The 22,562-nt window shown below is 38.1% G+C and overlaps 2 protein-coding genes and 1 long non-coding RNA gene across 6 annotated transcripts in view; 1 reads left to right on the plus strand and 2 right to left on the minus strand.

Moving 5' to 3' along the window:
* LOC149793130 (SMAD family member 3-like) overlaps positions 1–1,914 on the minus strand; it is a 139,917-nt gene extending 138,003 nt beyond the window's left edge. The window contains exon 1 of the mRNA XM_089967051.1: positions 1,551–1,914. Coding sequence (XP_089823177.1) covers positions 1,551–1,753 — 203 coding nt within the window. The 5' untranslated portion in view covers positions 1,754–1,914. The remainder of the gene's footprint in view (positions 1–1,550) is intronic.
* LOC149793131 (uncharacterized) lies at positions 912–17,731 on the plus strand. The gene is made up of 3 exons (XR_016422717.1): positions 912–1,380; positions 9,636–9,729; positions 17,498–17,731. It is a non-coding gene; the product is annotated as an uncharacterized LOC149793131 (long non-coding RNA).
* LOC149793132 (paired amphipathic helix protein Sin3a-like) overlaps positions 17,470–22,562 on the minus strand; it is a 46,501-nt gene continuing 41,408 nt past the window's right edge. For all 4 annotated transcript variants that reach the window (XM_089967050.1, XM_089967047.1, XM_089967048.1 and 1 more), the window contains one exon: positions 17,470–22,071. In XM_089967050.1, coding sequence (XP_089823176.1) covers positions 21,817–22,071 — 255 coding nt within the window. In that variant the 3' untranslated portion in view covers positions 17,470–21,816. The remainder of the gene's footprint in view (positions 22,072–22,562) is intronic.

Below are 22,562 nucleotides of genomic sequence, written 5' to 3' on the forward strand. Positions count from 1 at the left end.
TGACGCTAAGCTGAGAAGTCCTAACACTAACCTCTTAATGCTGAGTGCCAAGTGAGGCACCTGTTAGTATCATTTTTATAAATCTTTAGTATGACCTTCCGCATCCAAGGCAGATGCTTTAACCACTAGACCACCTTAGCAGTCGGAACTGTTAATCTATAGCTGGTTCCTAAATATCATTTTGATCAAAATACTAATTACACGCAAGTGATTTCACAGCAATTCTTGCATAAGCATTATCCTGAAGAATTGTATACTTTTCATTTCTCTATGTTCTGATGATTCTGTATTTTCTGGAAATAACATTCTTCCATTTTCTTTCACAATTTGTTAAATAAAAGATTTTATTGCTTATTATGTTTTCATTACAGCTGATTTTGCAATGTAAAAAACTAATATTACAGTTAAAATGTTACTGAAATTATCTGGCACATTATAAATTGTATCAATAGAAAGATTCATAAAATGTGTAAACCAATGCAGTATTCAAGGATGACTTCAATATAACCATTATTGTAAACCACATTTTTTTGGCAGCCAGTCATAGGTATACAATGGGAATTAATTCCCTTTATTTTGGTGTATGATTGATGGTAACAATCGTTAACTTGATGACTTTATTCAGCCACCTGGCATGAGATGTCAGGGACTTAGATTTCGATGGGGAATATGGGGAAAATAGATCTTGTGAAATTTTCTTTTCATTCCTTAGGGCAGCGGGGGTTGTTGGTTGTTAATTTCTTGCAATGGAAATACTGATTGTCGAATAACTTTGTACTGTGGTTAAGAAAGTGGGGTTAATGTTTTCTTAGAATTTAACACATTTATATACATCTATATATGACAACTGCCTATTTTTCTTGCACCTCATGATTGTATTTCTCAGCTGCATTTGTGAACATGTATTTCACATTGTTCCTGCAGTGTGTTTTCCCAATGTTTTCGCTTGTGAAATTAGTCACACAAATCTTTTGAAGCATTTCCTTCAGTGTACAGGACCTATGGTTATATTCTTGTTGGACACATATTTCTTCAGGGTGCATAAGGAAAAGTTTCCAATGGGAACTGAGAATTTAATAAACACAGTTTAATATACATTCAAGAATTCATGCTCTCATTCTTCATATTCCAGACAGAATAAGAAAAGTAGGACGAAAGAAGTTCTGAATGACTGCTTTAAAAAGTATAACATCATGCAAAAATGTTTCATGACCATTGATAAGTCCAGGTCTCACGCCGCATATACTGGGAATTGCCTAACTTAGTGACCTTATGTCGGGTTACATTCTACATGCTTGACTGGTTCCCATCTAGTGCTGTTAAGTGTGCGGTCATCAGATGTAAACAGCTGCTTGAAGCTCACAGTGAAAATGTTTGCACGTAAAGTATTGAAACTATATACTGAAACACTTTAACATTATTCAAAATGCTTCCTAAATGTTCACTTCTCTATTAAAAATGTGAGTTTTAACAGTGATTGGCCCAACATTCAGCAACGTTAAACGGTGAGTAGGGTGGTTAGGAATGATGAGTTGTCATTGAAAATTTACCTTGGTATCGTGATACATTTTGTACTCCCGTCTTGTGTAGTGATTGCCTTTTCTAATTCATCTAGTCCTCCAGCTTTTTTCAACTTTTTCACGAGGCTTTTGACTGCTTTCTCAGACCATTTGTCTTCTCTCTCACTATCGCCTTTCTTCCATCCCAACAGCCGCTTTACTATTGGCGGCGTAAACGGTGAAAAAGTCGTCATTATTCACCATAAAATAGTTGCAGTTATTACTCTAAGTCTCCGCTTATCACAACAGATAAATAAGAATCGAATTAATGGAGATCCGAACTATGAATAAAAACCATTTCAATTAACACCCCAACTAAGTCTTCAATGGACCGCCATAAAGAGCCCAACTTTATTACACACATATGTTACGCCTACGCGTTCCTGCAATTTAGTTCCCAATAAAGGGTTTATTATGACGACTTTTATAAGTTAGTATTATACCAGTTGCGTTTAGACATACATTCATTGTTATAAAAGAAAACCGGAACTCTGCCATTTTTTAACATGAAGGAAAAATTGTGACAATTATGAAACATACTAACCGCGGAGTAATTTTCTTTTCTCAGTTCTCGATTAATGTTGAAAGAGTGCTTGCTGCAGCATTGTAAAACCGTAAAGGTACGCCGCAGAGAGATGATAAAATTGTACAAAAAGTTACTTAACTCTTTTTTTCATATATTTGCGTAGATAACTTACTTTAGTCAGAATTCAAACTTTAGTACCGAATGCTGTCTAAATGATGGGGACGCTAGTATTGAGCGTTACCCTACAAATCAATCACCGTCTCGCCATATAACAAGGTTTTCAGTACTTCTGTAACGTCATCAAAACAAAAGTCGTCTTCCAAGATTTCTGCAAGAGTCGCCATCTTCACGTGAAGAGACCCCGTTGTAACGCAGCCCCTGAAAGGACCAACCGAAGATAATTGTACACAGCGACTACGGTTATATTTAGATGATCTGAAGATTCATTAAACCGACAGGTGCTGTGGTACGAAGGGGGGGGGGGGGTATCTATTCAAAGGGACATAAGTCTGCAAGAAGATCCAAGAGATCTACTGTTTTAGTAGTCCGAAAATGGTTTATTTCTCAAAGTCATGATTAGTTCCACAGAAAATCAGAAACTACAAACAATAAGCTTGATTATAATTCACACACACACATATACACTTTATTTATAGTAGTAATTTTTGGTGGTGACTGGGGGCCTAGGACAGGCTAGGACACCTGGGAAAAAATTCCGGGGGCCTAAAACATTAAGGGGACCCATCGCGAAAGAGAACATATTTTATTTATTTATTTTTTTCGGGGCGGGGGGTGGGGTGGATTTTTGTTTTTCCTATGGCACACATGCATTAGTGACTAAATCATACAGTCGGGTGTCATTTTTTACTTGAAATGAACTATGTGTTACATACTAATTAAAATGTTTGTCCATCATTTACATTGTGTCTGAGCAGAAAATTTCTACCACAAATAATAAAGGACAAAACCGAAACAAATGTTTTGGGGTTATTTCCTACACAAACACATACACACTTTTTATTATCTGTAAATAGCTCTATGTCCGTCAATTGGCAATTTTTGGTACTAAATGATAATTTGCTCTCTCTGTCAATTGACTGTGTAGGAATAGTTCAGAAAATGGGGGTTCTGGCTCATCCCTTCATTATTGTGTATTGAAACAATGAGCGATGGATCTGCAAAGAGCTATACTAGCGAGGATCACCGTGATGATCGATGGGTGTTCGGGCTCACCTGTGCTGGAAAGAGTATCATTTGATTTTCTTATATCTTTATGTCCATGAGCGAATGTATGAATGCCATCGTTGGAGTAATGTTATCATCAAAGGGGCATAATCCTTTTTTGTTAATAAGAGTGGTGGAGATTTGATATCGTTGTGACCTGAAAGTTCTCTTGGAGTAGTACTGGAGATGACCCTGTGGTGATAGTGTATAATGTTGATGAGTGGATACTTGGGCAGTGACGTTTTTTTTTTTTTTGTTCTTTTTTTTTTTTTTTTTTACTTTTTGACTTTTTTCATGAAGATTACATCGTCGCGTGTAGTGCAGTACATTTTGGATTTAAGTCCTATGAATTCCTTGATGGGTACTCCACAAGTTTCATCTCTGACTTTTCCTCCACTTTTTTGTTGTTGCAGTGGAATGGTCTTTCTTTTGGATAACTGCTGAGGTTGAAGAGTTCCCGATGTTGATGCAGGTCTGCGTAGATGTGGTCGGTGTGAACTTCATACACGAGTCAGTCGGTATCAGTCATGAGTAGGGTGGCTTTGTTTCCGTACTTATGTTTGATGAAGTCATAAGGAAACTTTCTCCAGTATGAGCATTTTGGAGAGCTCGAGAACGGCTGCTCCGACGTAGATGGGTTGATTCAGCAGGAACTTTATCTCGTGGACATTGGTTATTAACGATCTCGATGTTTTTACGATGTCTGATGTTTTCCATTTTTTCCGAAGATGGTGTTGTTCATTAGCTCGAAGAAATCATTTTCGAAGTTTGTGGTGGCTTTGGCGCGTTGTGTTATGTTGAGATCGATGTAGAGTTTCATCCATGGAGATTGACGAAACTTGAGGACTTGATCCACCTTTTCAAGAAAGGGTCCATGCTGAAGAGCTTGCTCGAGCAGTCGATAATGCATTTTGTAGTGGGTTTTGTGGTTAAGATCGGGTATAAGTTTTGTGACCTTAGCCTGTCCTAGTCCGAACTGATTGTGTTGTTTGAGTTTATCCGGAGAGAGCATGGAGTTGTAGACGATAATTGTTCAGCGCAGAAGGGATAGTCGTTGAGTAGTACTTGGAGGTTTTCTGGATCGGTAAGATCTGCTTCGACGAAACAGCCATATTCATCGAGGTATCCTGCTGCCTTTTATCATGAACTCTTCCTCGCTGATCCAGTGATAATCTTCATTAGAAAGGGGTTGTGACATGGCCCATTCATAAAGATTGTTAGAATTTAGGTAGATAATATACACAAGTGGTTTAGTGAGATCATAGTTTTCCATGTATTTATTGTTAGCAACAGCGTGTTTTTGCTGATGACTGAGATACCTACTCGTATCATTTGCACGGTGAACATGAGCATGCCTAGATCGGTGAAGAGTTCTAAGATCAAGCCGGTGTTTTGGAGCATAGCGTCCCAGGAGAGATTTTGTGAGGATAAATACCAGAATAAATCGAGTTAGTAATGACTTAAACATGTGCGTCTGAAATTTTCAAAGACATCTGCGAGTAAGAGCACGTCCGTCTTGAGATAAACATCATGGTAAGATCCGAGAGTTTTGCAGTCGAATTCTTTCCATATCTTGCACGTGTACCGATATTCCTAATCGGTAACCCCTGCCAAGCTAGGATGAGAATAAAATATTTTTGAGTGGGTAGCGAAGTTTCATCGAAGGAGGAATCGATGTATTCATAGAGATAAACTCCTTTTTGCTTGAGAAGGTAGGTTTTGTGTCAAAACTCCTTGTCAAGGTGAATAAACTTGGGGAAATGTTAGTGAGTTCTTCCAGTGATGCAGACGTGAATTGAAAAGAGTTGATGAGTCGGAAAGGCTAAATGATGATCGACATGTACCTATAGAAATTGTTGGGAATACATTTGATCTTAGTTCCCACTTTAGCGAGAATCTGCTTAATGTGTGGATGATTGAGAGTTTCTATGATAAAATGCGAATTATGTCCACTAGATTATGGGCAATGACTGGAAAGAAGTATTGATCCTTGAAACGTAAGTTGCGGTCGGCATGAGCAGCTCCTTCATAGTGTCTAGTGATCTGGCAGTGGTCTCTCACTTTTTTATCATGAGGCTGAAAGTACTCTTCGCAGATGTGGCACTGCTGAACTGATTTATGTTGTCGCCGTTGTGATGGTTTGAGTAATAAGATAGGAACTGGATTTTTCAGATCTCACGGATGCATTTCAGCTCCTCAGTGATTTGCTCAAAGAACCATGGAATGCAATCCTCACCATGGTACTGTCGATATTCTGACGATAATGATTCATCGACGGAGCAGCATACCTTAAACCCATTAGAGCATGGAACGTGTTTGTGTTCTACCTGAGTGAATGAATGTCTAGGATCTGCCAAGAGTCCTTATACTTTTTTCAGGAGTGTATAAAACGTATGAGCATATTTATTTTGATGATGTTCGAACTTGAGCATCTCATTCCGTGGCATCTGAACGGTTTGTAATTCTTGATAGTATCCCGATGAGATATGTTCATGTAGACGTGCAGGTTGAGGATAGCACTGTAAGCATCGATACCAGAAATAGCCCTGATTCTTATGATGTGTGTACTGAGATCGACATAATCGACTGAGTTCTTTGATGTAGACGAAATGGTTTTGGCAATGCAGTAAATTGATGATGTGCTGTGAGGCTATTTTAGAGATCATCATCAGATAAGTTAGGAACTGCTAATCTCCTGCTTTTTTAGGATCAAGTCCAAATACGTTAATGGAGAGACCCTCGGTGATCTCCTCAAGCTTAGGAATATCTCTGACAGATGCGGAATAGGTAACTCCATTACTTTTGAGTTTGTCAAAATGTGGCTTGTATTTGGAGACGCGATCGTCATCGTCATCAGCAGGATAAAGCGTGGAGAGGATGACCCATAATAGACAGTAGTCATTGTTTTTGACGTTGATGCAGGCTTTGGTGGATAGGATTTGCTTTGGTATTGGTACATACTTACTTGCACGCAGTAGTGTAGATTTGGAGGTCTGAAACCACATAAAAATTACTCCGGCAAAGATCCATGTTGATCCTGACTCCTGGTAATCTTTGATGCGTCGCTGGATAAACGAACAGACAATGTTGACGACGTTGCTAAAATCATCTCTGCGATACATGATCAAGGATTTGGATCTTATGCACACATCGATGCTCTTGATTTCCTTGACCAGATGAATGTTGACGGCGACTCGGATTTTGATGGCTGTGTGTGCTCGCAGTTCTGTCTGAACGGTAGAATGTATAATAAGCTGCAGGAGATCTGGGAATGATCGTAAATGAGCTCTTGTGACATCCTCAAACGCTTACCGAAATAAAATAATAACGAAAAAAATAATAGCATTTCAATATAGCGTCATCATGTCGTACATTACAGTGAATATCACACCGTCTCCACAGCAGAAAAACAATTGCTGTGGCTGATACTCATGAAAAGCATGTCTCCATCCGTCACAAAGCCTCGGCCCTCATGTGGCCTGACGGACTGATGCTGATAGCGTCAGTTTAGTTCAATTTCTAAACATAAGGCAGCTCGAAAAGGACTCTTTCTTAACTTGTCCTCAGCTCAACTGTCCAAGTAGGGAGGATTCATAGGTCCTCTGCTGGCAGGCATCGCTGGAACCTTAATGCCAGGATTACTCGGCATCGGTAAAGGACTTAACTGCCAAGCACTACCATAGACAAGGGACTTGCCAGCAAGGTCATGAAAAAAAGTATTAAGCAAATTTGATCTCGAATATATCTTAGCATCTCCCTCTTTCCCGGGTGTCTTCTCCAAATATCAACTTTCAGAACAGATCAAGCCCAAAGAGAGCTGCGTAGTGAATCTCCAAAATTATTACGAGGGTCAGGGCACGCACTGTGTCGCTATTTCGATTCATTTGGTTTACTTCCACCCGATGAGGTCACACGGTATCTCCGGTCAGCCCATAAAGGAGCAGTCTATAACTCCTTAAACTTAAAGACGTGAATAATAGCTCCTGTGGATGGTACTATGTCGACTACATCCTGGGAAGACGTCAAGGAAAATCACCTGTCGACGTTGTTTTGCAACTTTAAAACAGTACTTCCAAAATAATATCTACTTCTCATATAACCATCATGGACTCGTGGTGTTTCAAATGTAAAGCTAAGACGAAGAGTGTGGATCCCACGGAAGTGGTCGCCAAAAAATAAACGCCTCATGATCAAATCCAGGTGTGCTGTCTGTGGCTCTAAAGAAGCACATTTCATCAAACAACTTGAGCCCACCTAAAATGTCAATGAATCTGTGTACAACATGCATCTTTGCAAACACTGCGAGCCTGATACGAGCTGTGTGGACCTTCGTGTAGAAAGAAACATATGCGTGGGAAACTGTAAGGTATGTGTTGATCGACAAATAATCGGAGGAGCTATGGATGTCCATGCCCTCATTGGAAAACTTCCCAGACCTCGATATGGATGGACGTTACCAGGATATGCTTACACAAGGTCATGGAACCCTTCATATCAACAACTGGATGAAAAGATCAACCCCATCGTCAGGAACTCTAAAATGCTGTCGATGCCATCGCATGCATCACGATCTGTTACTGAAATCATCTTGACGATAAAGCTGGATGCGATCTAGTCATGCTGAAGGACTCGCAAGAAGTCAAGCCTAAACATTTCAGAGAACGTGTAGACAGAGCTCTTGTCAGAGGCATAATTGGCACTAAATATAAATTGGGCGTTGGGGTACACAGTACATCAGAAGATCTCGCAGAAAAGAGCTACATAAACCCTCACGCAAGCGTTTTCCACGACGTAGAGTTATCTCCTCAAGGCCTCTGTCATCGAAAGATTGAACAAAACTCTCCAAACAAAATTCACTAGCGGTAATACTCACCGTTACTTAGATTTTCTTCCAGACCTTTCGATCACTACAGTTATACCTGGCATCGAAGCATTCGAATGACCCCCATAGAAGAATCCTCCAAAAACCAAAAACAAGCGGTCGCATAGGCCTTATTTTTTAGATCCAAATTCAAATTAAGGGATCTCGTTATAATCAGCCGACAAAAATCCACCTTTGAAAAAGGATACACTCCTAACTGGACCCAGGAAGTCTTTGTCGTCGATACCATTCAAAAAACCATTCCAGTCACCTTCTCCCTGCATGATTCTTCAGGAGAATCCATCCAAGGGTCTTTCTACGAAAATGAATTACAACAAAACGAGCCAGGACGTCTTCCGAGTTAAAGAAAATGATCTCTACAAGTGGGGGGGGGGGAGGAAGAAATCACTTGTCTGGTGGTTTGGCTGTCCTGAACAATTCAATTCGTGGATTCCCACCGCTTCCCTCATTAACATAACGCCTCAGAAATAAACTCATCATACGTATCCATCAAACTCTTTCCAGAAACAGCCTTAAATTTCGCTGCATGCTCATGAGGACCCATCTTCTCGAAAATACGCTCAAGCACATATTCAAATTTTATAAATTTTTCACGATCTGCCGACTGCACTCGAATTATCTTATTCAATCAATAATCAAATTAACTCCCCATTCTCTTCCTCCTCTTCACTCTCCTCACAATAAATATCTCTTGTAGATAACTCAGATCCTTATTCGCGTACGCTACTAAATCCTTCGCACGCTTTAACCAATGCAGAGACTCCTTCTCACTTACCTTCCACTCGGGTTCAGGACTCCTCTCACTCAGACCCAGCTTATCCGCATGTCAGGGATAACACGGAAGAGAAATCTTCACTATACCACAATCACTTCTCTAATAAGAAAAACAAAGTGAGACCCTTTCCAGAACAGGTGAGCCAGAACCCCCATCGATCATCACGGTGATCCTCACTAGTATAGCTCTTTGGAGGTCCATCGTTCACTCTTTCATTAGACAGTAATGAAGGGGTGAGCCTGAACCCCCATTTTACTATACTAATTTTAGTTTCCGGATGATTGCTTGATTTCTCATTGCCATATGATCCTGCTACTTCATTTGGATGTTTGTCTGGTGAAGAGAACGAATAAGATTGATTTAGGGGTTGGTTCAGTCTAAAGTAAGGTCACGGTGGCTAAAATAGCTTTTCTGTCTTTCCGTAAACTTTCCGGTCTTATATACAAAGCAGTCTTATTTGACCATTTTAATATATATTTCTAGATCTGTGAATTACTTTTTAAAAAATTAAAACTAGTGTTTTGGGGGTATACGTGACATGAATAGGGAGAATGAGACACAATGGACTTAGTAAGACTGAAGCCAATTTTCGGCACTTTTTTGTCCTGTCGAAACAAACAAAACAGTAGTACGTTTTAATTAAATGTAATTTTCGTTATTCTTTTGTAGCTGTATTAGAAGAAATACACCAGAGATGAACATTATCTTTGAAGACAACGCTTTACAAGTCAAGACATTCTGACAAATGCTGTCACTTTGAACAGTAAGAACAAGTTTGTATTGTGTCATTCCCATTTACTATTCCTTAGGCCTTGCATAATGAATCTTACAACAACTACGGAAAAAGTAAGAGTGCATGATCTCTACATTACGTAATAACGACCACTGATTAAAAACCAATAAAAAAATAACCAGTTTAGTTTGGTGTATGGAGTTGGTACTGAGATGTGATTTTTTTATTATCAATATTCAAATATCGAACCCACTGCTAGTTGCTTATGGTGTGATCATTATTTGTGGAAAAAAGATCACATTTTCAAGTTTCATTGTTCTGTTTTGCTGCTATAATAGATAATATTTATTATAAAATTGTATGATATAAAGATTTTAATTGTTGAGACAAAAAGGTATTTTGAAACGATACGCGATTTTATGCGCTTGTTAAAATAATATGATCACCAATAATTTTATTTTGCAAAAGGTTAGTCTTTTGAGAACACCCGACCCTATAGATATGCCATTTTGATGGTCCATTATTTCAGATACGCATTAAAAACAATAGTTCTGGGTATAGTAAGTCGTCTCCATTATTAGAAGATATTTTTATGATAACACCCTTTGTTACGCGTCATATTGTGTTAGATTTTGCGTCCGTCAATTCGTTCCGCATTTTGTGCCCGGTCCATCACTTTTCAGTGGGTTGAGAGATTTTGCTTACAATTTTGCACATTTGTGTATCTTTACTAAACAATGTTTCAGGTATCAACGCCAGATACTCGGTTAGAGTCACATACAGGGTTCAGATGTCAGTATAGTAATGTTCTTGTCAGATCCATCATTTGTCAATGAAACTTTGCACACATGTATACGGTCAAACAGGTCATTAATGCGCATTTACTCATCTTAAATCAAATATAAATTGTTTTAAAATTAATGCTAACTTTGTTTAACCCAAGTCTATATAATCCAGATTTATGAGTGATTTGCAACTTAACTGTCATTAAGAAATTTCAGACGATAATTATTGATCGCTATGGATTTTTTCTATGGTGGCTAGTACTAAACTAGTTCAAGAAAAGATAATGTCGAGTCTAATCGTCACAATATAGGGTTGTACGAATTTGTTTATCACCATGTGTAGTTTTCATTGCGACATCACAGCGTGCGACATTCGATCTGGATTGTACTGATAACAACTTTAGGTTGATCTCGTCCAAAAATGTCCACGTACTTTAACATTGATTTTGTCGTATGTATTTCTCAGAACGTGTGAATAATGACCTTCCAAAAGAACGTGGATGTACGAGGATCCAAATAAAGTTAATAAATGCCAATTAAAGTTATGCAGAATCTGGAATCTCCCCTCTGAAGATGGATGGCACAGTCCATTCTAGTGCATCTAAAAATTCAGAAATCCTGAAAGCCAAGTTCTCATCAGTCTTCACAACTGAAGACACAACACACATGCCTGATCTAGGTACTAGCAACATTCCGACTGCCCCACCCATTTCGATCATGAGAAAGGGATACTCATGCTCCTTCAAAACCTTAATAACCCACATAAATCAATTGATCCTGACCAGATTTCTTCAAGATTCTTGAAGAGATGGCACCTTTAGTATCTTTAGCCCTAACTTTCCTATTCCAAGCCTTATTAGAGTAGGGCCATACTCCAGACGACTAGAAAGGAACATTTGTGACTCCATTGTTCAAGAAAAGCAAAAGAAGCAAGCTTCCAACTACAGACCATTTTCCCTGATATCAATTTGCTGCAAAGACATGGACCACATCATCCATAGGCACCTGCTCAATTTCTTTGAAAGCAACATAGTTCTTTCTGACAGACAAGATGGCTTCAGAAGAAGAGATTATGCGAGTAGCACTTATATTCACACTCCATGATCTAGCAGCCGGTCTAAACAACAAACAACAGATAGATGCGGTTCTACAAAGCCTTCGATAAAGCCCTTCATAAGCACCTTGCAGTCAGTCTTCATCACTGTTGTGTCCGAGGCAAGACCATTGGGTGGATAAACAGCTTTTTAAATGGAAGAAACAAACAAGTAGTGCTCGAAGGTTAGTCATCTTCATCAGCCCCCGTCACTAACGGCGTTCCACAAGGAACGGTCATGGGTCCCCTGCTGTTTTTGATCTGTAACACAATAATTTGGCGTTGAGAGTCGACTCTTAAGCTAGCCTCTTTGCCAACAATACCTTGTTGTACAGAACAATCATTTCGGGCCTGGAACTATTACAAGCAGACCTAGACGGCCTACAGCAATGGGAAAGGGACTGGCTAATTGAGTTGAATCCTGACAAGTGCGAGATCATCCGAATTACCCCCAAGAGACGGATCGTCCCAGACATATTTTCAATACATAGTCAAGAACTGACGATGACATCCAGGGTCATATATATGAGTCACCATCAATAGCACTTTATCATGGAACAGTCATACTGACTCGGTTACAAAGAAAGTAGGGGCCCCGAGTGGCCGAGTGGTCTAAAGCGCTGTCCGTTACGGATCACTGCCATCTCACCTCTGTCTGCGTGGGTTCGAGTCTCGGATTCAGCCAATGTGGGTATGTGAGAAAGCTTGCCAGTAGCTTCCCGTGGGTCGGTGGTTCTTTCTGGGGTTTTCCCGGGTTCTTCCTCCACCATTAATACTGGCCGCCATGTATAGCCTATCGTGTGCTGAAAAATGGCGTTAAACCCTACAACAACAACAACAACAAAGAAAGTAAACAACACCACATCGTTCCCTTGTACAAAACCTGCCCACATACCCCGAACAAGTAAAATCAACGTACTACAAGTTCGTTGTACCTCCACAGTTGTAGTATGCGTCGACTGTTTGGGACCCATCAACCAAAACAAACATTGCCAAACTTGAAACAGTACAACGTAGGGCGGTACGGTTTACTGTTGGTGATTATCGGCTAACCAGCATTGTCACCACCATGCTCCAACATGGAAAGAGCCTCAAGTCCGATGACAACAACAAGCAAACGCTGTTATGATGTAACGGATTGAACACCAGCTAGTTGAAATCCAACAGCACCATACATTCATTCCATACAGAAGCTTAAACTAGAAGACATTAACGCCGATTTTTCGTCCCTTTCACCAGAGTCAAAACATACAAGGACTCTTTCTTTCCATCAGAAATCCGCCTATGGAACTCCCTACCATCCAACATACTCAACACCAAATCCAACAATACTTTCAGACCAGGGGTTAGCGCGGGGATCGCTTAGCTCCCAACCATAGTTCACATCACGTGCGAGTATGTTCCAGGTGATCCCAGCACATTTGTTGAAGAAGAAGAATCAATTTCTATTTTTTAAAAAGACACCCACGAAGGAAGTATCGGTATTGAACTCAATTGACCTGTATGACTTTTACAGCAAGACTCAATGTTACAACCTCAAGGTTAGAGTCGAGGCTCAAAGGTCAGCATATGGCGTTTTAGGAAACCTTACGTATATGTGTATTTTAATTAGACAGTGTGTCTGGACTATACCACCCTCACCCCCCCCCCCCCCACACACACACACACACCACCCTCGGTGGGCCTGCTGATTTGATTCAGTCTTACGCAGACAGGGATAACATGAAGAATTTGTTTGATGCTTTGAAGACAATCTATGTGTCACAATCATTGGTAATATCTCCAATACTGAGTGCTGACGACATCACATTGATCATGGGCAAAAACAAAATACAACAAAGATGGACAATTCAACAACATCAATAATTATTCAATCATCAGTTAGTGAGTGAATGATCTAAGTGGGGAAAAAATCACTTGCTGATCATCCAACGCTGACCGTAAATGCCTTTCGTCAAATGGCAAAGTACCTGGAACAGATTTACCAGTCTACAAAACCCAAGGCTTGCATATGGTCCAAAACCTGACTATTGCAGGCAACGTGGACACAACGGACTATACCCGAGTACAAGAGTGATTCGATCGTCCACTTGTATTAGCGGAAAGACAACGGACAATCCTGCGACAGTCATCGGGTATCATCTCGCATTGATCAATGGCTCATGCCTGAGAGAGTCAGTGTGGCTTCAGGAAAGGATGAGAGACAACGCTCGTCGATTCCTGAAGCAATGCCATGAGCAGAACTCGAACCTGTACACGATTTTCATCGACCTGACCAGAGCCTTTCACTTAGTCGTGTGTTGCTCTGGATGATCATGGTTGCCCAGAGCATTAAATTATTCATAATAGTTTGGCAATCATTAGCATAAAGTTCTCTGCTTTGCTTACCAATGCCTTCATTGACAAGAACACTGGGATTGGCATTAGATACTGGATTGATTGGCAAGCTTTTTCAATCTGCGGAAACCATATCCCTACAATGCCAGTGTGTTGCCGATCCTGCCGTTGTGTCCATGTGAAGTCTGGAGGGTGTACAGACACCATGCCAACAAGCTGAACAACTTTCAAATGGGTTACCTGAGGAAACCTATGAAATGGACAGGTCACGTCACCAGGATGTAAGACGCTCGAATACCAAAGATCCGAACCGAAGGACAACTATCAATCTCATGGAGGTTAGATGAAATGCTTCAAAGACTATCAAGTCATCCCAAAACACTTCAACACTGACCCATAGCCTTATGAAGATCTCACAAAGGATCGTTCCATCTCATCCGTATTGGATCGAAAGACAATGAGCTAAGAGAATTGAAGAGGTAGTGCAGAAACGCGAGCAGGATAAATATCAGAACTACAATACGTCCTGTTGTTCAAGCAAAGCTCCGTCCAGTGTACCACATACAGATCTGTCCATTGTACCACATACAGATCAGTCCAGTGTACCACATACAGATCAGAGCTTACATAAATTTGCATGATCAGCCACTTAAGTGCTCACATAATTCAAACCAGCTAGTGATGTCATTGTCATCTACAAACTCGAAGGTCGAACAACAGCACTGTTGATAAATGAAAACTTGTGACAGATTCAAGTTCCATATTCGCATAAAGGAAAAGGCATTATTATTTAAAACTTAACTTTAAGATCTTGTAGTGTCATTTCTTTCTTACTAACAATCTTTCGTTAGCCTAAGAGTAGTTGATAGGGTTGTCCTCCTCAAGTGAAATCTCACAAGATCTCGTGGACCTAAACTTGCATGTTCCTTCCTTTAATCTCAAACAGCTCTTAAATGATAGAGGAAAGGAGTGCGTGTGCACGTCAGTGTACAACTTAACATAGCTTTAAAAATGGTTCAGTCATATCGCTACGATGTCTGCATTGTGGCAGTTTATAGTGATGTCTAGCACTAGGGCATCATGTTAGACATGTAGCATCATGTCGCACCCAGTCACATTATCCTGACACCAGGCTGACCAGTCCTAACACTGGCCTCTCAATGCTGAGTGCATAGCGAAGCAGCTGTTAGTACCATTTTTATGTCTTTGGAATGACTCGGCCGGGATTCGATCTTAACCATCAAGCGCAATAGAGAAAAGGAAGATGTGATGGAAAACTTAAAATACCTAAACATGACCTTCAGTGTGATACACAATTATATATATATATATATATATATATATATATATATATATATATATATATATATATATATATGATTATTCACCAATGACATTGACTTTGATGATAGGACAACCAAAGTAGTACACTAATGATAGTATACAAGTACACAAAGTTTTCATTATTCAATCTCAGGTGTGGAATGGAAAGTTTTAGGGCAGACAAGTAATCGTACAGACCCTGAAGACATGACCCTCTGCCTCCCAGTGTGGTTCACGACAACTTCTAATTACTTTGCATAAATATACAAAGTTTCATCCTTTAATCTCAAATGGCATTAAAGTATAGAGTGGAAAGCCAAGTCTGGGGTAAAATTTAAAGTATAGAGTGGAAAGCCAAGACTGGGGTAAAATTTAAAGTATAGAGTGGAAAGCCAAGTCTGTGGGGAAATTTAAAGTATAGAGTGGAAAGCCAAGTCTGTGGGAAAATTTAAAGTATAGAGTGGAAAGCAAAGTCTGGGGGGAAATTTAAAGTATAGAGTGGAAAGCCACGTTTGTGGGAATATTTAAAGTATAGAGTGGAATGCCAAGTCTGTGGGAAAATTTAAGGTATAGAGTGGAAAGCCAAGTCTGTGGGAAAATTTGAAGTATAGAGTGGAAAGCCAAGTTTGTGGGAAAATTTAAAGTATAGAGTGGAAAGCCAAGTCTGGGATAAAATTTAAAGTATAGAGTGGAAAGCCAAGTCGGGGGGGGAAATTTAAAGTATAGAGTGGAAAGCCAAGTCTGTGGGAAAATGTAAAGCATAGAGTGGAAAGCCAAGTTTGTGGGAAAATTTAAAGTATAGAGTGGAAAGCCAAGTCTGTGGGAAAATTTAAAGTATAGAGTGGAAAGCCAAGTCTGTGGGAAAATGTAAAGCATAGAGTGGAAAGCCAAGTTTGTGGGAAAATTTAAAGTATAGAGTGGAAAGCCAAGTCTGTGTGAAAATTTAAAGTATAGAGTGGAAAGCCAAGTCTGTGGGAAAATTTAAAACACGGGAGCCATGACCTTTAAGGATTCCCCCATGTAGTATGCAAAGTACGACATACCTAGTTTCATTTTTAAATCTGATATGGCTTTGAAGGCAAAGGACAGAAAATTTGATCCATGGCCTCGACCTTGAAGAAAGAAATCCAATGATGCACACAATAGAATACTGGATCAAACTATAGATGCAGACACTCCATCATTTGCTTTTCACAAAACAGCTGAAGATGATAGAACAAATATACAAGTGGTATTGTTAAAAGTTTTTATACAACTTTTATGTTCTTTTAAACCTGACAATACATTTAATGCCAATAAATAGACAAAATACCACTCTTTTGTCAGCTGATGCACATACAGCATGCTAATGTAGATATATGCGTGGTAAATGACAGTAACAAAAACATTTAGGCAGAAAGAAAAGGATTTTTCTCTGTGCAATGACCAAACATTACTATCCAGGTGTTCTAAGGGTACCCTCCAAATGATATCAAGACTGAAATTTTGAGATGGTTTTATTGTTTGAAAGATGGCTGCAAATCAATAAAAGATGATCCACACTCTGGGAGACCATTGTCTATGAACTGATGAATATGATTGGTACAGGTGATGAAACATTGATTTTTTTTTACAAAGTGAGACGAGAAAAATAAAGTTTAGATTGAGGAAATAAACAAACCACAAATTGATCAATGTGGTCTATTCTGTCAAGAGAGTTTTACTCGTATTTTTTTAAAATGTGAATGGCCCAGTTCTCAGGGTATCTATAATTCACTCTACCTGTATCAATGGACACTTTTATGCATCCAAACCATTGCCAAATCCTGTGCAACGCTACAAAGCCACCTGTCAATGCACTGACACTGACATCAAGCAACCCATGCACAAATTTGGCATCATGCTATTCTGAAGGAACACTGCAGCCAAACTTTGGCTCAAAGTGATGTTTGGCCAGATTCCAATAGCAAAATTTAACCGATGGGCAGACATTTAAAAATCTGTCATGCAGATGGAAGTGCTGTCTTCTTGTGTATGAACAATACAACAAAAAGCATACATAAACTGGCATTTAATAACTGAATAATCAGATGGAGAAAGTGTGTAAATGTGCATAGAAAGTGCTTTGATAGAATTTACTGATGTACTGTTCACTAATAATGAACTTCATTGTACTGCGTAATATTAACTTAAAATTTTAAAATACCCCTCACACAACACATTTGTCAGGCAAATTATAAAGAACATCATGAGTATAATTCAATTTATATTTATTTTCTAGGTTTACAAAATAATAACACAGCAATCCAAAAGACAGACAGAACTGTCGACACATTGTACGTCTATGTACAAATATACACAAGAAGAAATGATCCAAGATCAATACACTGAAGGCTGATGATGTGATGGATTGAGATAAATCCTGCAACTGGACAACACAGAACATTTCTCCTGGAATCTATCTCATAAGAAAATGTAAAGCCGTTTAACATCAATTGAAAAATACCAAAATAAATTTTATTGTTACTTAACAGTCATGATAATGTTGCATAGTCAAATGGCCTATGTCATAAACAATTGATACACAACAACTTTAGAAAACCTGTACGCAAACTTTATCTGAAGGTTTGGAAAATTAAATATTGACAGGCATGACCAGTTATAAATTTTCACATCGAATTATCTGCCCATTTTACTGACATTTTCTTAAAAGAAAAGGGAAAAAAACATTTTCCAGCTCTGAATCAAACTTCTTGCTTCTGAAATTATATCTTCTAGCAAGACAGATGCCCCCAAAATAACTCTTAAACAAAAATTATGCAAGCAATATACTAAACTGTACACATCTCAAAGATTACATCCGCAATCTGCAGCTTGTTTTTTTAACAAGCAAGAGAAGTTCAGTTACAATTTTCTTTAACAAGAGTCCCCAAAGGAACTGGCACTCTACTGATCGGTCTTGAAACCAACTTGAGGTGTAAAAGATTTTAGATGGCTATTGTGGTGGCCATATTAGATGTAAGGTTGGCACCAATTTAATTTCAGACCATCTAGACATCAATAAAGGTCTGCTGAGATGAGGACTTATTCAGGAGTAGCACCAAGATTTTCAAGATGGCCACGCTGGTGGACATAAGTTGTGTCAGATTGATGTCTTTTTTTATTTTGGACCAACCAGACATCCATTCAGTCCTAACAGCAACGAGATTTTCAAGACATGTCAACATGACCATCCATTCTTTTTTGAGCAGTTGGAGTAATTTCAAGATAGCAACTGAACATCCAAGCAGCACCATTTTGGCTAGACCTTGGGATGAACGATTGTGTGAAGTTTCATGACAATCCTTCAAGTAGTTTCGGAGTGGTGATAAAAAAAAACGTTTATCCTAAAGGATGTGATTTTTCTGCTAAAAACTGCAAATACTTGACAAATGCAACAGTATCCCCACCCCCATGTTATTTCGTTCCATACTGTATTAATACAGTAATGTTCATGCCTTTGCCAACATCAGTACTTTGAATGGTGTGTGTGTGTGTGATTTGGATTTTTAATGTAGTGATACCACTATGTCAGCAGTGTGGCAGTTTATAGCAATGTCTACCACTGGATGGCTCTAATTTTTTCCTTAAAAAAGAAAGAAAAGAAATCAATTGTTGAGTTCACATGATGAACATTTCAGACATTATTTGATTCCATACTTGTGAAAAATCTGCAATTCTACACATGCTACATGTACATTCCTTTACATGTACTATCTGCACATACAGCACTGTTATCAGATTGACATTTACTATTTACATGTTCAGCACTGTCATCAAGTTGACATATACTATCTACATGTTCAACAAACATACAAAACAGAATTCTTAATAACATCAGGAACATGAGAAAAATACATACAATTATAAAGTAAGTACATTAAATGAACATTAACAAATTACACATAATTATTTTAATAAATCATAGAATAAATAAACATCTGAATGAATTTATTTACATTTATGCAATGATAAAGTCCATCACTCAGCCAGTCAACATTAAACTGTAGGACCAAAAAGCATCTGTCATTAATTGTTGTGATGCCTTACTGAGATTAACCAGCCGTTTCATAAAAGCTAACAAATCACTACAGACTTTAACTAAGTCATTCAGCATGCAAAGAAATTCATATATTGTACTTTTTCCAGACTACGATTTCTTCCACTGAAATTTACTTACTTCCTGAATGCATACAAGAACAATGCAATCAGTATTTTTGAAGTACTGAGATTCTGACAAGTTAATCAAAGTACTGACAGTTAATATCCAACATAATGCTTAAAACCATCTCCATAATAATCTTCCCAACTTTCTTTACTTAGGGTGAAAAGAGAATTTATATATTAACATCTTAAGAATTACTGGTGTAATTACTGTGGTGATTTTCTAAAATTATTTTTCCACTAATGAAGCAAGTATGACAACCAGTGGAAAAAAATATTCAAGGGAGATAAGCCAAAATGGTCTAAAATTGGTAGCATGTATATGGCAGTTTTTGGTTCGGGAAATTGATAGCCTATTATGAAAAATATTTTGCTAAAGCTCCAACTATTCTTCACATTAGTCTGAATTTTGTTTTTTGTTCATTAGATTAGCCATGACCTTTGAACACTGAACTTTACACAACAAAATCTTTAGGACTCTTTATCACATTAAGGACTATTACATTTGAACATACAGGGAAGGCACCTTTAAACACAGTACCCAGGGGAGGCACCTTTAAACACGGTACCCAGGGAAGGCACTTTTTAAAACTAACTCAGATTACCCCAAAAGCTAATATAAAAACAATACAAAATTCCAAATTGCATCTATGGGTGATGATTCTACATTAAAAGTGCCTTCCCTGGGTCCAATGTATATTTTACTGGAATACCCCATAGTGTATCCTGTCCACACAGTTTGGTAGGGAAACTTGCTCTAAAAACTACTGCACAAAGTCCCATTTAAAAAAAAAAAATCAAAATGATGTTTTGACACCCAATATGCCTTTCTTACTTAGTGTGCAAAATTTCACAAGCTATGGTCATGGTTATTAGTCAAGAACTAAAGTTACAATGCAAAGAACATTTTCTTCTTTTAGTCAAAGTGACCCTCACCTTTTGACTCCAAAATATTTATGCTTCTATCTTACCCAAAGCAGATGCCATAATCTTTCACTGAACTATATGGTCAGGAACTGAATTTTTTTGGTGCAGAAATCATTTTTCTGTTTTCAGCCAGTGACCTTGGTCTTTTACAACCAAATAAACAGAATTCTTCCTTTCTTCATGTGGAAGCCATCCAGAAAGTTTAGATTTGTGATACAGAACTAAAACTGCAGTGCAGAAACCATTTTTATTCTTTCAGTCACAGTGGCCTTGGACCTTATGACCCCAAAATAGGCCTCTTCCTTTCCCCAAGTATAAGCCATCCACAAAGTTGGTAATTGTATTTGTTAATTGTATTTGTAAAGATAATCTTCCTAGTCCATCAGTTTAATGTGGCCAGCTTTTGTATAATCAATGCTTAATGCTAACATTAAATCATGTTATCACCTTTAACGATGGTGGATCATTGTAGCTCTGAAACTCAAGGCATGATTGGAAATTACAATGACATGGTGTGTAACATGTCTCTTTTTAAATAATGAAAACGAAATTATTCTTAAACTATTAAATTAATCACAGTCCTGTGAAAGAAAGTAAACAAATGTATACAAGAAAATCTTGCGAGATTTATGATGTATCATAAATCAGCTGTGTCGTTTTTATCATGGAAAATCAAAATGGTTTCAATTGTGTGATACTGAAAAAATATACTGGTTTTTAAAAAAATTGGATTAGGAGTCTATGATCTCGATCCTGTCCACATGTAAAGTATCTTCAAATAATCATTCCACTATTGTACTGTGAACAAATGGCAACAGAGTAGTTTTCTGTACTTTTCTATGTAATGAACCTAACATGGGGATAGATATTTAACCAAGAGTAATGCAAACAAATTAACACCAACCAATACAGTTGTAGTGGTTTCTGGACCTTTTGGATCGTCCGCTAAGGAAGAATATCAATTTATTTCAAATGTTAAATACTCTAACATCTTCGCTGTAAGCCAATGAAAATTGGTACCTAAACAATGCATGAATGCACAATACTGTATATTCTTGCTTATAAGTTGATTCCAACTGCAAACTTTGAAGACCTAGATTTGCTGCTGCATAATGTACTGGCAGATCCAGGTCTGCAATGTTTGTTGGAAAAAATCAAATGAACAAACAAAATAAATCCTGATCTACTGGCACATTATTAGGGTTTATACTGTGTTGCAGTTGGACTTTACTTGTAAGCAAGAAAAAATGGTAGTTTTCCTTTCTCTCTAATATTTTCAATCACATTGTGGGCAACAAATAAAGTAGTAATACCATAATAATAATGGTAATATTGCCATGGAAATGACAGATCATGTTTGACATACAGGTGTTTTCCACAGATTGTCTTCTAACTGGACATGGTAAAAGACTAAAGAGAATTATGTATTGAGGATAATGTTCTGATAAAGATTTCACTGCCCGACCGAGATCAATCCGGCCCAACTGGCTCTTCTTCCTCCTCCTTGAACACTTTGACTTTGTATCTGCTGTATTCGTAGTACGGTGGAGAATCTGACTGGTAAACCTTTTTGCAAATAGTTTCACTGGGTTTAATGTCCCCTATTTTACCCATAAGCCAGTCAACACACTTTGATTCCATCTCTTTCGTAACATTGGCCTTTTGCCAGTTCCGAGCCCATTGGTTGAATCTCTCATGTAGCTTCAGAGATACCCTCTTGTGAGACTGGAAAAATAAATTTAATAAGTATTGTTATGTATTAACAATCCTCTTTAAACATCATTACTGATAAAATTTATAGTGTCAAAAAGTAATGTTAAAAACTACCATGTTCCACTGTAATAAATAATAACAAAATAATAGTCACAAGGATTAATATCATAATGTATAAAGCTGTACGTGTCACACTGTGACAAACAAAATATTAACATTCACATCGATTAAAGTCATAATGTAATGATATAAACTGTATATCAACCCTGTGACACAACATCAAACAATAATCACATGTATTAATGTCATAATGTAATGTTATAAACTGTATATAACATTGTGACATAACATCAAACAATAATCACATGCATTAATGTCATAATGTAATGTTATAAACTGTATATCACATTGTGACATAACATCATACAATAATCACATGTATTAATGTCATAATGTAATGTTATAAACTGCATATAACATTGTGACACAACATCAAACAATAA

Source organism: Sinohyriopsis cumingii, chromosome 8 (genome assembly GCF_028554795.1).
Source record: "Sinohyriopsis cumingii isolate HCF-2022 chromosome 8, ASM2855479v2, whole genome shotgun sequence".
NCBI lineage: Eukaryota > Metazoa > Mollusca > Bivalvia > Unionida > Unionidae > Sinohyriopsis > Sinohyriopsis cumingii.